Source organism: Cynocephalus volans, chromosome 2, assembly GCF_027409185.1.
Source record: "Cynocephalus volans isolate mCynVol1 chromosome 2, mCynVol1.pri, whole genome shotgun sequence".
Classification (NCBI taxonomy): domain Eukaryota; kingdom Metazoa; phylum Chordata; class Mammalia; order Dermoptera; family Cynocephalidae; genus Cynocephalus; species Cynocephalus volans.
Window position 1 is genome coordinate 61066791 of NC_084461.1, and position 13118 is coordinate 61079908.

General features: G+C 37.7%; 1 protein-coding gene across 1 annotated transcript in view; it reads left to right on the forward strand.

The window, feature by feature from the left end:
• FCHO2 (FCH and mu domain containing endocytic adaptor 2) overlaps positions 1 to 13118 on the forward strand; it is a 127868-nt gene that overhangs the window by 45481 nt on the left and 69269 nt on the right. Inside the window, 3 exon segments of the mRNA XM_063087601.1 lie at positions 2993 to 3097; positions 9107 to 9205; positions 10148 to 10244. Of these exon segments, the coding sequence (XP_062943671.1) occupies positions 2993 to 3097; positions 9107 to 9205; positions 10148 to 10244 (301 nt within the window).

The following is a 13118-nucleotide window of genomic DNA, read 5'->3' on the forward strand; positions in this document are numbered from 1 at the left end:
ATAGCCTTGCAGGGTAGAGCATTCTTGACTGGCAATCTCTGTCTTTTAGTATTTTGAATATATCATCCCATTCCTTTCTAGCTTTTAGGGTTTGTGATGAGAAGTCTGATGTTAGCCTGATTGGGGCTCCCTTATAGGTGATTTGACGCTTCTCTCTTGCAGTTTTTAAGATTCTCTGTTTGTCTCTGAGTTTTGCCAATTTTACTATGACATGTCTTGGAGAAGGCCTTTTTGGGTTGAATACGTTTGGAGTTCGTTGAGCTTCCTGGATCTGGAGATCTGTGATTTTTCCTATACCTGGGAAGTTTTCTCCCACTATTTTGTTGAATATGTTTTCAATGGAATCTCCATTTTCCTCCCCTTCTGGAATACCCATGACTCAGATATTTGAGCGCTTGAGGTTGTCTGATATCTCTCTCAGATTTTCTTCAATGTCCTTGATTCTTTTTTCTTTCTTTTTGTCTGCTTGTGTTATTTCAAACAGCCCATCTTCAAGTTCAGAGGTTCTCTCTTCAACTTCGACAAGCCTGCTAGTTAAACTCTCCATTGTGTTTTTTATTTCGCTGAATAACTTCTTCAGTTCAGCAAGTTCTGTTACATTTTTTTTCAGGACATTGATTTCCTTGTACACTTCCTCTTTCAGATCCTGTATACTTTTGTTCATTTCATCATGATGTCTAGCTGAGTTTTCTTGTATCTCATTCAGTTTCTTTAGAATTATCACTCGAAATTCCTTGTCAGTTATTTCAGTGGCTTCTTGTTCTATAGGATCTAGAGTTTGAAATTTATTAACTTTTGGTGGTGTACTTTCTTGATTTTTTGTATTTCTGGTATCTTTTTTTTGGTGTTTATTCATTGTGGCAGGGGGTTTCACAGTCCACCGGTTTGAGACTAATGACTAACTAGGATGTTGCTGTGGTTGCCAATTTCGTATGGCTCCCTCCGTGACTGCTCAGTTGGCCTCTAGTGCCTTGTGTGTGTGGTTGCCTCGGGTCTTGGGCCTTTCCAGGTAGCCACCTTTCTGGTCAGCTTGGACTCTGCTGGGCTGGTGGATCACGTACCACAGGGTGTGTGATCTCTGTTGAGCTTTCACTTCCTGTGCAGGACTTCTCCCTGTTCCGTGTGCTCTGGCCCAGGCTGTTGGATCGTGCAGTGGCGACCCCACCGGGTGTGTGGTTTCTGTCGAGTCTCCGCCTCCCAGGTCGCACGTCTCCTCACTCTGTGCGCACTGTGCTGGGCTGGGGCGTGTCTTCTGCGCCCCTCTTCTATCAGCTGGGCCTTCAAGACCCTGCTCGGCACCGCCTCGCCCAGGAAGTCTACCAGGTTTCTGCTAGACACAGACGACCGGTCTCTCTGGGTGCCTTTGTAGCACTGTGTAGATCTTTCTCGGGTCTTGTTCACCTTTGTATCCCCCCGGCATAGACCGAATCTAGTGCCCACCTGCAGCCTGCTCTCCGGCAGGTTCAAGTGGACCTGGGAACTCTCCTACCACACTATTCCCAACCAGAAATTGGTTAGGCTTTTTTCCGAACTGGTGGCCGCAGAGATGGTATCTGCCTCCCAGTAACAGGAAGTTTACCGGGCCGGAGTCCAGGGTGTGGTGGAGTGACAGTTGGCCCGCCAGTACTTCCTTGCCCTCCTGACACTGGCCAGGGACGCCCCCCGCCACCAGCCCCGCCAGAGAACCGTGGAGGGAGTCGGAGGGGAGGCCGGCCCGCAGGCTCCGGAAAGCCCCGCGCCAGGCCAAGCAAGTGGGAAGGCTCAGTGACGGCCGAGCCGGGCGGAGTTGCCCGCACCTGGGAAAATGGAGGCAGCCACGGGGCGGTGAGTGGCCTGGTGATGCAGGCGGGAGCCGGGTGGGCGTAATCCCCCCCGAACAGGGCTGGTCCAGGGGTCACTCACAGTGCTGTGCCAGGTCGGGTGCTCACTCTCTGTCTCTGGTTTGCCGCCTTTCCCGTTCTCGGCCGCTGCCGCCTCGGGCTGTTCAGTCGCGGCACGGCTCGGGCGCTCCCAGGAATCTTCTTTAATGCCGTCCTGAAACCTCGAATCCTGAATAGGGCAGCTGGCCGCCTTCAGCGCGGCCCTGGCCTCCAGGATCCTGTCTGCATCCATAGCAGCCCTGGCCCCGTGTTCCCTGTTTAGAGACTCGCTTTTGCAGCTAAGAAACAGTTCTTTTCCTGCTCCACACTTCAAAGCTGTTGCCTGTAAATGAGGCAGCCTCTCCTGCCGGGGGCAAAGTGGCAGTCACCCCCCACGACCGGCCAGCAGCAGCGGTCCTCCCTTAAGAGATGGCAAGAGGAAGGTCCACAAGTTTCCCGGCTGCCTGAGGCCCAGTGGCCGCCTTTTCCACCTCAGCTACTCCGCACCAACCGCCGCAGCCACTGCCATCTTGAAAACCAATAACAGTTTTTTTTAGGATAGAAATCTTGGAAAACATAGGCACAGATTAAAAACAATATCTAGATTTACTGGAGCATAATGGAAACTGAGAAACATCAAGGACAACCAATCTTAACTTTCGAGCTAGGTTTATAGCCTTCAGTCAGACATTACATGGAATATATATATGTTGGAGGGGGAGGAAGGAAGAATCACAGGTATAGAAAGGAATGTCAAGCACTTTCTGATGGTATTGTTACAAATTTGTACATTGTCAGGAAATTTCTTTCCCACAGTGTATTAACATATTCTTAGCAACACTATACCATTATAATGTGGTTATACAATCTTACTCCGGGTTATAAAATGAGAGTATTTATACTTTTCAAGGCACGTTTCATCAGACAGAAAGGAGAATCAATGTTTAATTCCCGAATTATTGCCTGACAATAACAAAAAAAAATTACTAAGGAGGGCTGGACAACAAGTATTAAAGTTAATTATCTGCCATTGAACTCTTAAAATGTATTTTAATTTGTTATTCATATTAACTTACATTAGGAAAGAAAAAAGGTCAATGCACAGTTAAAAATGATTTTTTGTTTTGTTACAGGCAGCTGTTAAATCTAAGAAAGCCACAGATACCTATAAACTCTACGTGGAAAAATATGCATTAGCAAAAGCTGATTTTGAACAGAAAATGACAGAAACAGCTCAGGTTGGTATTTTTAAGGCTTTAAATTACAAACAGAAAATTTATATTTGTGTATACTGATTGATAGGTTTTTTTGTCATGTAATTTGTTAGTGTTAGAAATTTTAAAATGCACAATCTTAGTGCTTTAATAATGCTATTTAAGAAATACAAATCTTGTTTTGGAGATTGCAGATGAAGATGAAATAGTTATAATATCATAAGGAATTATTCAGATAGATTATAAGAAATTATTTTAAAATAATTGGGGAAAATGGGAGCAATGGTAGATGATGAAGACAGTGCTGATTTGGCCTTGTGTGTGGATGTTAAAATTTACTTCTGCTTTAGAAGTAAACTGTAAGTGACTTGTTGCTGAGGATACAGCAGTAAACAAAACATCAAAAGACCTTGCTCTCATAGAACTTACATTTTAGTGGGGGACGACAGACAAAAAATGTCTGTCTTCCATAAGCTTGGGATAAATTATATCTGATTTGATGTTCCTAGAGCCTTAATTAAAGACCTAATTTAAGGTGGTGCCTTACATGAGTCATACCTCACATTTCCACCCCCTTCCTTCTTGTCCTCTTTCTTGTTTTATTTTCCTCCTTAACACCTATGAATATTATCATCTAACATACCATGAATTTTATTTCCTTTATCAGGGCAGATTAGATATGCTGAGGTGACAGAGGACCCAGAAATCTCGGTGGCTTATAAAATCAGGGTTTATTTCTTTCTCATGTTGCGTGTTCATCATGGGTTGGCTACAGCTCTGTTATACATCATTTTTACTCTGGTACTGAGGCTGGTGGAATGTTCTTAGTCATTGGGTCTAGAAGCATAGTAAAGCACACTGGCTCTTCTACCCATATTTTTTATTGTCTGTCTTCCCCCACTAAAACGTAAGTTCTGTGGGAGGAAGGGTTGATTTGTTTTCTTTACTGCTATATCTTCACCATTTAAAATAGTTCCCAGCTCTTAATGGGCACTCACTAACTATGAAAGGAGGACTTTATGAATCTGATTCTTTGGTGGACTCTGTATCTTCTTTTTGTCTTCTTACTTGAAGTGGTGACTCACATCTCAGAAACCGAAAGGCCTGCATGCTTGTATGTGTGCATGCGTGCATTCACCTTTATCTCCTATATTGTGGGCACTGTGTTAGATGCTGGGTGTTTACAGTATATATGTAGATAAGACAAATACCTCCCTGCTCTAGGTGGAGTTTACAGTATAGAGGAGAGAGGTAGACATTAAATACATGCTTATATATAAAGTTATAAATTATTATAAGTGTTACAAGGAAAAAGAGTAGGCTTCCATGAGATAGAATAATAGGAATGATCTAATTTGAATTAGGGAGTGAAGAAAGGCCTTTTTTGAAAGGTGACATTTAAAACTGAGTCTTGAGGAATGAAGTAAGAGACTAATAGAGCAAGAGTGTTCCAGGCTTTGGGGACCATAGGTGGTATGAAGGTTTAGAAGTGTAAAAGAGCTGTTAACATTCTAGAAAGTAAAAAATGCTTACCAAAACTGAATAATGGGAGATGATGGTAAGAAACGAGGTCAAAAAGATAGGTAAGGACCATGTTTTAGTAAGGATTTAGGTTTTCTTCTAAGAGCAGCTGGAAGCTACCTGAGGGTTTTGGTCAGGGATGTGACATGATCTGATCTGCATTTTAAAGGATAGTTCTGGCAGTTTTGTGAAGAATGGATTATAGTACAGCCAAAGGAGAATCATTAGTCCAGTTTGGAAGGCCATATAGTAGTCAGGTGAGAAGGATGAGGGCCAATGTAATAGTTTAGAGAAGGAGCAAAGTGAATGTATTGAGATGGCAAGGGTGGGGTGAGTAGAAGAATTCTGAGGGAGATGAAGATCACTTCCAGGTTTTGGCTTATAAGTCTATGTGGACAGAGACAAATGGGAAGGAGATGAGCTGTTAGCTTGACAAGTGGGAAGGGGATCAGATGTTCAATTTTAAATACGTTCTTTTTTCATATGCGATACCTAAGTGGAGACATCAAGTGGGCACTTTTGGAGGAGTCAAGTAATCTAGACTGGACATAATGTCCACGGTCCCTTAACTGTAATTCTGAATCCCAAAAGCTCTGAAAACCTGTATTAGTCCATTTCTGTTGCTTATAACAAAATACACAGAACTGGGTAATTTATAAAGAAAACAAAATTTATTGCTTACAGTTTCTGAGGCTGGGAAGTCCAAAGTCCAAGGAACATATCTGGTGGTGACAGCAGTGACCCAGGGGTCTCACACTGCAGAAAATGGCAGAGCAGAGACTAACCCCTTCATTCACTCTCTTTTTAAAACCCTCAGAACCACGTCCATGACCACCATTTTCAATCCATTCATCATAGTGTGTACAATTTAATCATCTTTTCGAGGCCCCACCTTTCAATTACCATGGTAGGATTTCTTACTCTCTTTACACTGTCCAAGTGGGGATTTAAGCTTCAATGAAGTTGGGGGGCATCCAGTCTACAGCAAAACTGAAAGTTTTTTTTCTTTTTCTGTTTTTTTGGGGGTGGGGGGTGGGGAGTTGTCTGTCTGGCCTGTACAGGGATTGAACCCTGGACCTTGGTGTTATCAGCACCACACTCTGACCAACTGAGCTAACTGGCTAGCCCTGGAGTTGAGCATTTTTTGTGGTTTTTTTGACCTTTGTGTTACAATACTACTCTCTAACCAACTGAGCTAACCGGCCAACCTTGAATGGTTTTTTTTATATAAATCATTTGGCAGCAAAACTTGACCTGAATTGATGTGAGGCTATTTATAATATTTATTATCCTACTTAGACTGAATATACATTTATTTTCCTTTAGAAATATTAAAGTGTTTGATAATCAGATGCTACTGCAGATCCTTTTGATAATATTATGAAATATATATTTTTTATTATACCATATATCTTTATTTAAAAAATCCAAAATATTTGAATTCCAAAACACATCTGGTTCTGAAGGTTTTAAGTAAAGGATCGTGAGCCTATATAAAATAGGATGTTGTTGAGAGACTAATCACTGAGAGGTTGAGAGAGGAAGAGTATGAGACTCAAGTAGAAGAAGCCAGAGAAGAAGGAAGAAAACTGGGAAGTATAATGTCATGGCAGCCACAAAAAAATCATGCTTCATGAAGAAGGGTTTAGTTAGTTGAGTTAAATGAGGCTCCAAGTCTAGTGAGATAAAAAGTTTCAATTGCTATAGCACCTAAGGTTATTGTAGACTTCAGCAAGTGCTGTTTTGTCTTTTAAATCATTAGGAGCACTCATTTATAAGGCAATTGTTGATTTGTTAATTTCTCATTAAAATGATGAGTTTCTATCAGTGAAAATGTTTGCTTTTCAATTAATTATTTAAGTTGGAGAAAAACCAAGAATTAGAATTTGCTAGAGTCAGGGTTTTTGTTTGTTTGTTGATGTCACTTTATGAAAAAGAATTTTCAGCCCCCATCTTTCCATCTCCTTATCTCTTTCTGCTTCCCCACTACATTTTTTTCAAAATGGTTTTTAATTATTTATCCTGCTGTTTTGAAGATGGAAACATTAATTTAATAGAATAGACGTGTGACCATGCTGCTTTTAAATAAAGATGATGGTATACCTTGCTACTGAGTGTGTGTTTCTCTTTCTCTGTCATACACTCACAACTACAGAACGGATTAAATATTGTTTTTTAGTAGACAGTAGATTTTAACTTGGGTTATTTAGAAGTCAAAAGAATCCTTTTACCTCTGCATTTACTTTTGTTCCAGATTTGTCAGGATGACGTCATCACAGTGGGGAGGAATCTGACAGTATAGTGAGAATCGAACTTGGGTGTCAGGACCTATATTTACTAGTGGGGAAACAAATTGAATCCCTGGGGTAAAAGAGGATAGAATTTACTTAGAGTATTTGTGATGTTTTTCATTTAGGTTGAGAATAAGAATGATTGAAATTGTGACTTTTCTTTATGCATGTGCTTTTTACCACTGTGTATTAGTTAATATGACACTTGAAAAAATGTGAAACAGAATATGGAGAATTTGCTTACTGAGATTGCAAGTTTACGGAAACTTTGATATTTGCTAATAAGCGACACCCTCAAATTAAGGATTTTTAGGATTAGAGTGCTTTTATATATCTTTAGTGGCTGACAAGATGACAAGATTGTACTTTTTTTATTAATGTAGCAATACATGTGAACACAGTGAATTTGAAATTATAAGGAAGAAAAAGCCTATCTAATTTGTTTAAGAAAGTTCATTTATTTGTACTCAAACACTTGAGACGTATTCATTTCTCATTACTGAATTGCTCTAAGATTAGTAGTCACTAATTTCGATAATTAACAGTGCCTTCCCCTCAAAAACCCCTTGATTTTAAAATTGAGTCTGAATCATACTCTGAATTTTTGTGTGGATTTATGCTTCAAGATATTTCTGAATAATTAAGGATCTACTGTATTTGTTATAGTTGTTTCAAAAGGGAATGAAGACAGTTTTCTTGAAGTTAGGGGTCATTCGTATGAAATTAATGGCTGTGTAGCCAAACTTTTCTGTATTGAGGTCTATCTATGAGACCTTTGTCTAGATCTGTCTATATACCTGTTTATGAGAAAAGATCTTGTTCATTAAATTGCTGAAATTTAAGCTGAGGGTCATTTATTATAATTATGAACTTAATAGAATCATCCTCCTACTGAATATTCTTCAGTTCTTGAGATTAATTCAGGATCTTGAAATATTGGTATTATCATTGACTTAGTCAAAATTAATCTATGACAGGCATTCTATTTTAACTGTCATTCCTCATGAATAAAATTGAAGTTTTTGGACTATTGTTGCATTACTCCCAAAACTGTAATTTCACCATTACTGATTCTTTAAGAAGTTTAGACCATTTACGCAAATGTAGGTATCATTTGGCTTAGTGATTTCTGATCATGTAATTCAGTGCTGAAGAAATTTGGACATTAAATATGGGGTGAGGAATTTAATTTGATAAATCAACGGGAGAAAAATAACAAGGCATTTTGGCCCATTCCTTAGAACTGATTTAATTTGGCAAAAAGAAATGGGTAATCAGATTTGTGCAGTAGAAATGACAAATGTATTATGCTTGAAAATGGGTAGTTCAGCATTTCTGAAATGCTGTTTTGAGGAATATTATTGTTCTGTAAGATATTAATAGATGTTCAGGGAGGAAGAAAAACAAAAAATGTTGTGAAGTCAAAGAAATTTAGAAAATGCTGGGTTAAGCAAAATGAAACACGTTGTGTTATGTTAGTATCTCAGGTTTTTTTAAAATATGTTTATTGTGAAACCAAGGCTAACAGTGGTTTTATCTCTGGGGACTAAATATCAGAGTAACTTGAACATTTTTTCCAAACAACATTCTCACCTTTTCCCAATCCTGTTCCTCAGGCAGTAATGGAGGATCTGTGTGTTTTGTAGTTTGAAAACATTCCCCCAGTGATCTGATGCATCTCTACCTTTGATTGAGAATTGCTGAGATAGAGTATACAGGTTTCCCCAAATTTGTTTGATCACAGACTACTTCTTTTAGAGATTGTGTATTAACATTTCAAGGATTAGAAAGACATTTTGAGAATCTATGGGCTAGATTATAAAGTCCTTAGAAGTAAACTGTAGTTTTTGCTCTGCCAGCTAGTTGTTTTTCAGTTTTTGAAAGTATACTCCCATGGCTTTTGTAACACTATTCTGTTCTGAGTCTCCTAGTTTTCTGACCATGATTGTAGATTTTTACTTGTAGTATCTTCAAACTCTGAAAAAGTTCATATTTGCCTAAGAAATGGCATAACAGAAAGTTAATTTTTCTTGATGCTGTCTTTTTAGTGTATCTACTAGACCCATTTGTCTAGAGGCATTGTTAAACACTCTATAATAATGGTAACTTGCTAAATTTGGTTAAATGTTAAGATGATTTCTAAAAGCTCTTTCCAGAATATATATATATGTATGTGTTTCTATCTATATATTATATGTCACTTTTTATATTTCCTACACAGAAATTTCAGGATATTGAAGAAACTCATCTCATTCACATAAAGGAAATTATAGGATCCTTGTCAAATGCTGTAAAGGAAATTCATTTGCAAATAGGCCAGGTGAGTTTTTTTTTACTTTATGTTGAACTGGCTCATGAAAATTTTATGGTAATTTATGGCTCTTTAAAAATCTTTTATCAGGGGCCGAGCCCGTGGCGCACTTGGTAGAGTGCTGCGCTGGCAGCGCGGCCACGCTCCCGCCGCGGGTTCGGATCCTATATAGGACTGACCAGTGCACTCACTGGCTGAGTGCCGGTCACGAAAAAACGACAAAAAAAAAAAAAAAAAAAAAAAAAAATCTTTTATCACTGTGTCTGAAACCCATAAGTATGATACTGAATTACTTTAGATAAAGAATATGTATTTACATGTATTAAATATAAAATAAAATTGGTATTTGATTGGCAACCAAGGATAATAATTAAAATTGATTTTTTAAATTAGCTATGCTCTTTCCTCATTACGTTAAAATTCTGAAGTTACCAATTTTTGAATATTTCTTTTCCAGGTTTCACTATTTTTAAATTTAGAGCAGCTCTAGTAAGTTATAGAACTTGTATTTAGAAATGTTCAAAAAGATAAAAGAGGTTTAATGATGACAATTTGGGGTGCTCTGAAATACAGTCAAGAAAGATGAAGTCTGTTATTCTTTACAACTAAAAATCCAAAACTATTTTCATTGTCTCTAAAAGTTTTATTTATCATCAGAATTATGTCTCGAAAGCACTCAAAAATGGGAACAAGAAACTACCTTGAATTCTATGTTCATGAGGCCATATCTCAAGGGGTTTAATAATGTAAGCAGTGGTTGGTCCCCAGAGATCTACTAACACTGTAAGTAAGGAAACAGAGCATGTTAGGTAAATGAAAGTTCTCAAAGGCCTTTGAATCAAAAAATACATATTTTGGTGTAATGAATTTTAATTGTTTTGTGTAAGTTTTATTTGAAATACAGTAAGAATGTGGAAAAAGAAAAAATTGATCTTTATTTTATTTTGATAGGTCCATGAAGAATTTATAAATAACATGGCTAACACTACGGTTGAAAGTTTAATACAAAAATTTGCCGAGTCAAAAGGCACTGGGAGAGAAAGACCTGGTAAGATGATAAACTCTGCAAGGAAACATTTTCAAATTTCCCATCCAGTAACACATATGTTTGCCTTTAAGTTCATGTGTGTAGGGATTAATTTTAACTTTATATCACATTTCTGAACCGAGTAATATTTCGAAACTGTAAAATGGAGCCAAACCTAAAAGTCCATGTAAAATATTAGATATTATTTTCCTTGTTTCTGTGGTATGTTAAATTAAGATTTTTGTTTTGGCCTTTAATAGTTAATATTTAGTTTTACCTAAAATGGTTATTATAACCTTTGCTAAATCAACCTATTACAGTTTGTTTAGATATTTGAAAGTGTAGTTAGCTACAGGACATTTTGATAAAAGAAAGACTGGAAGAGAATAGTGAACCCACAGAGCATTGAGGCCAACGTGGAACCTTTCTTAAAATTTTGTAATTTCTTTCTTTTCTCATTCACACATGCATTCAACAAATATATTTATCGAATGGTAACAGTACGTACAGTAGACACTATTCTAGCTAGACATTGTGAATGTACCAATGAACAAATGGATATAGGAATCCTGGTTTCTGTTTTTGTGAGCAAATGATTAGAGGAATCTCAAATTTTACTTTTAATAAGCATGTTATGAGGAACTATATATAAGTAACCCATTATCCTCCCTTGGTCAGCATACTTACAGTCTTTCAGATTTCTTTAATCTATTTATTAGTTATTATACCATGTTCCTGTAAGATATTTATTTGACTCCACAGGTAAAAATTATGGTATAGAATTTAGGAAAGTAGATAAGTGATTCGTAGAGAAGTCTGGGAGCCATTTTTCTTCAGTGCAGTCCACAGAACTAAGGCTTGAAACCTATATCATCTTTAGTTTCTTCTTCTTCCCAAATTTCATTAATTTTCAAATCTCATTGTTTCAATTGTGTTAGTAATTTCTCCCTTCATACCTTCTTTCCGTGCTTACTCCACTTGACTGATTTATTTGCAGGTTTCTCATACTGGCACAGTAGAGATTTCTTCTCCTATCCATTTTACATGTTTTAGCACACTCATGCTTTGACTGTATAATTATGCATTGCTCATAAGTCTTAGAATTTTAGAATGAAAGTTAGACTCTGGACTTGGAGTCCAAGCCCTTTAAGGATCTAGTGCTAATCCATTTTTAGTCTTAACTTTCCATTATTCATACTCTGGTACCTTCACTGTGGTCAGTGAACTGCTTGCTGTTTCCTATACCCTTTTTCTCTTTTAGAAACTTAGTTGTCTTATGTCCTTACTTTAGAAAGTGCTAGATCCCACTTCTTTACTACCCTGCATGTTCCCATTTATATGTTGAATGAATGAACTCTTAAAGAGCCAGGTTATGAATTACTACCTCCATCGAAAGTGCTGGAGAACTTTATATTTTTTTGCATTGTTGCTGTCTACCTTAAATTTTAATAGTTGTGCACTTGTGAAAAAAAAATTCTATATTTGATTAGTCTATTTTCTCTATTTGTAAACAGTACATTTTCGTTGTATGAATGAACAAATGGGCATATAATGGAGAGGTTAGGGTATTAAGGAGGTTGGAATGGATGGATTTGGTATTAGAAAAGTCTTCATTAGGGGAATACCAAATAATTATGGTTAATGTTTAGTGAGCGCTTACCCCGTGCCATGTACTGTGCCAACCATTTGGAGGCACACTTTGATCTTCAGCAACGTTTTGAAGTAAGTACTATTATTCCCATTTAACAGATGAAGGAAATGTCAAAAGGTTAAGTATCTTGCCTAAGTTAGTATGTGGCAGAGCTGGAAATCAGTTCCAGGATTCTTGATACCAAGGCCCGTGCTTTGGAAAAATTAGAACTAAGTATAGATATGTAGAGAGAATGAAGATTTTGAGATACATAAGAACAGAATAGCATGGAACCCTAAAATTCCTTATAAATAGATTAAATTATAAGTAAAGACTAGGTAAGAGGGGTAAAAAACTATTGGGGAGTAAATAGAAGTTTTATACAGAGTATTTAGAAGAGTTGATAGAATGAAAACAAGGATGCATTGACTGGTTAAACATTCCTTAGATGGAAATATGAATAAGATTGATGGATTGTGTCAATGTTAGTATCCCGGTTGTCACATTATCTTGTAGTTTTGCGAAAATGTTATCATTGTGGCAAACCTGTCAAAGAATACAAGGGATCTCCCTGTATTATATTTTATAATTATATGTGAATTTACAATTATCTCAAAAAAAAATTTCAATTAGAAAAATGCCTTGAAACTCAGGGACCTGAGCTGAAGTGTGAACCTAAACTGATGAACCAAACCTTTTTTCTCCTTGAGTCATAAATGACCCAGAGTATATTTAAGCAAAAAGAAAGAATACAGAGAATCAGCTTGAAATGAATCAATATTTTTCTTAGAGTATTAAACCAGAGAATAATTGGAACATTAAAATGTGTTCAGAATCAAGGCAGTTTTTATTTTGATTGGCATTTTTTTTTTTTTTCTGACTGGTAGGGGGATTGCAACCCTCTCGGCTCAGTGTCGTTGCACCATGCTCAGCCAGTGAGCGCACCAGCCATCCCTATATAGGATCCGAATCTGCGGCCTGGGCGCTACCAGCGCCGCACTCTCCCGAGTGAGCCATGGGGCCGGCCCTGATTGGCACTTTTTAATGGCATTTTATCTCTTCCCTGATGTAAATTTCCCACTCTACTTTGGCTTTCTGGGCTCCTTTACTGCTACTTTGCTTGAAATTGCCAGTGTCATTTCCTAAGACACTGGACAACCAGGGACTGACAAGCATGTGGCATGTGTGCTGCCTTTACTCATTTCAGACACCATTACTAAGTCATTGTAGTTTTCGTCCATAGCAAACCTCAGAATGTCTCTCAT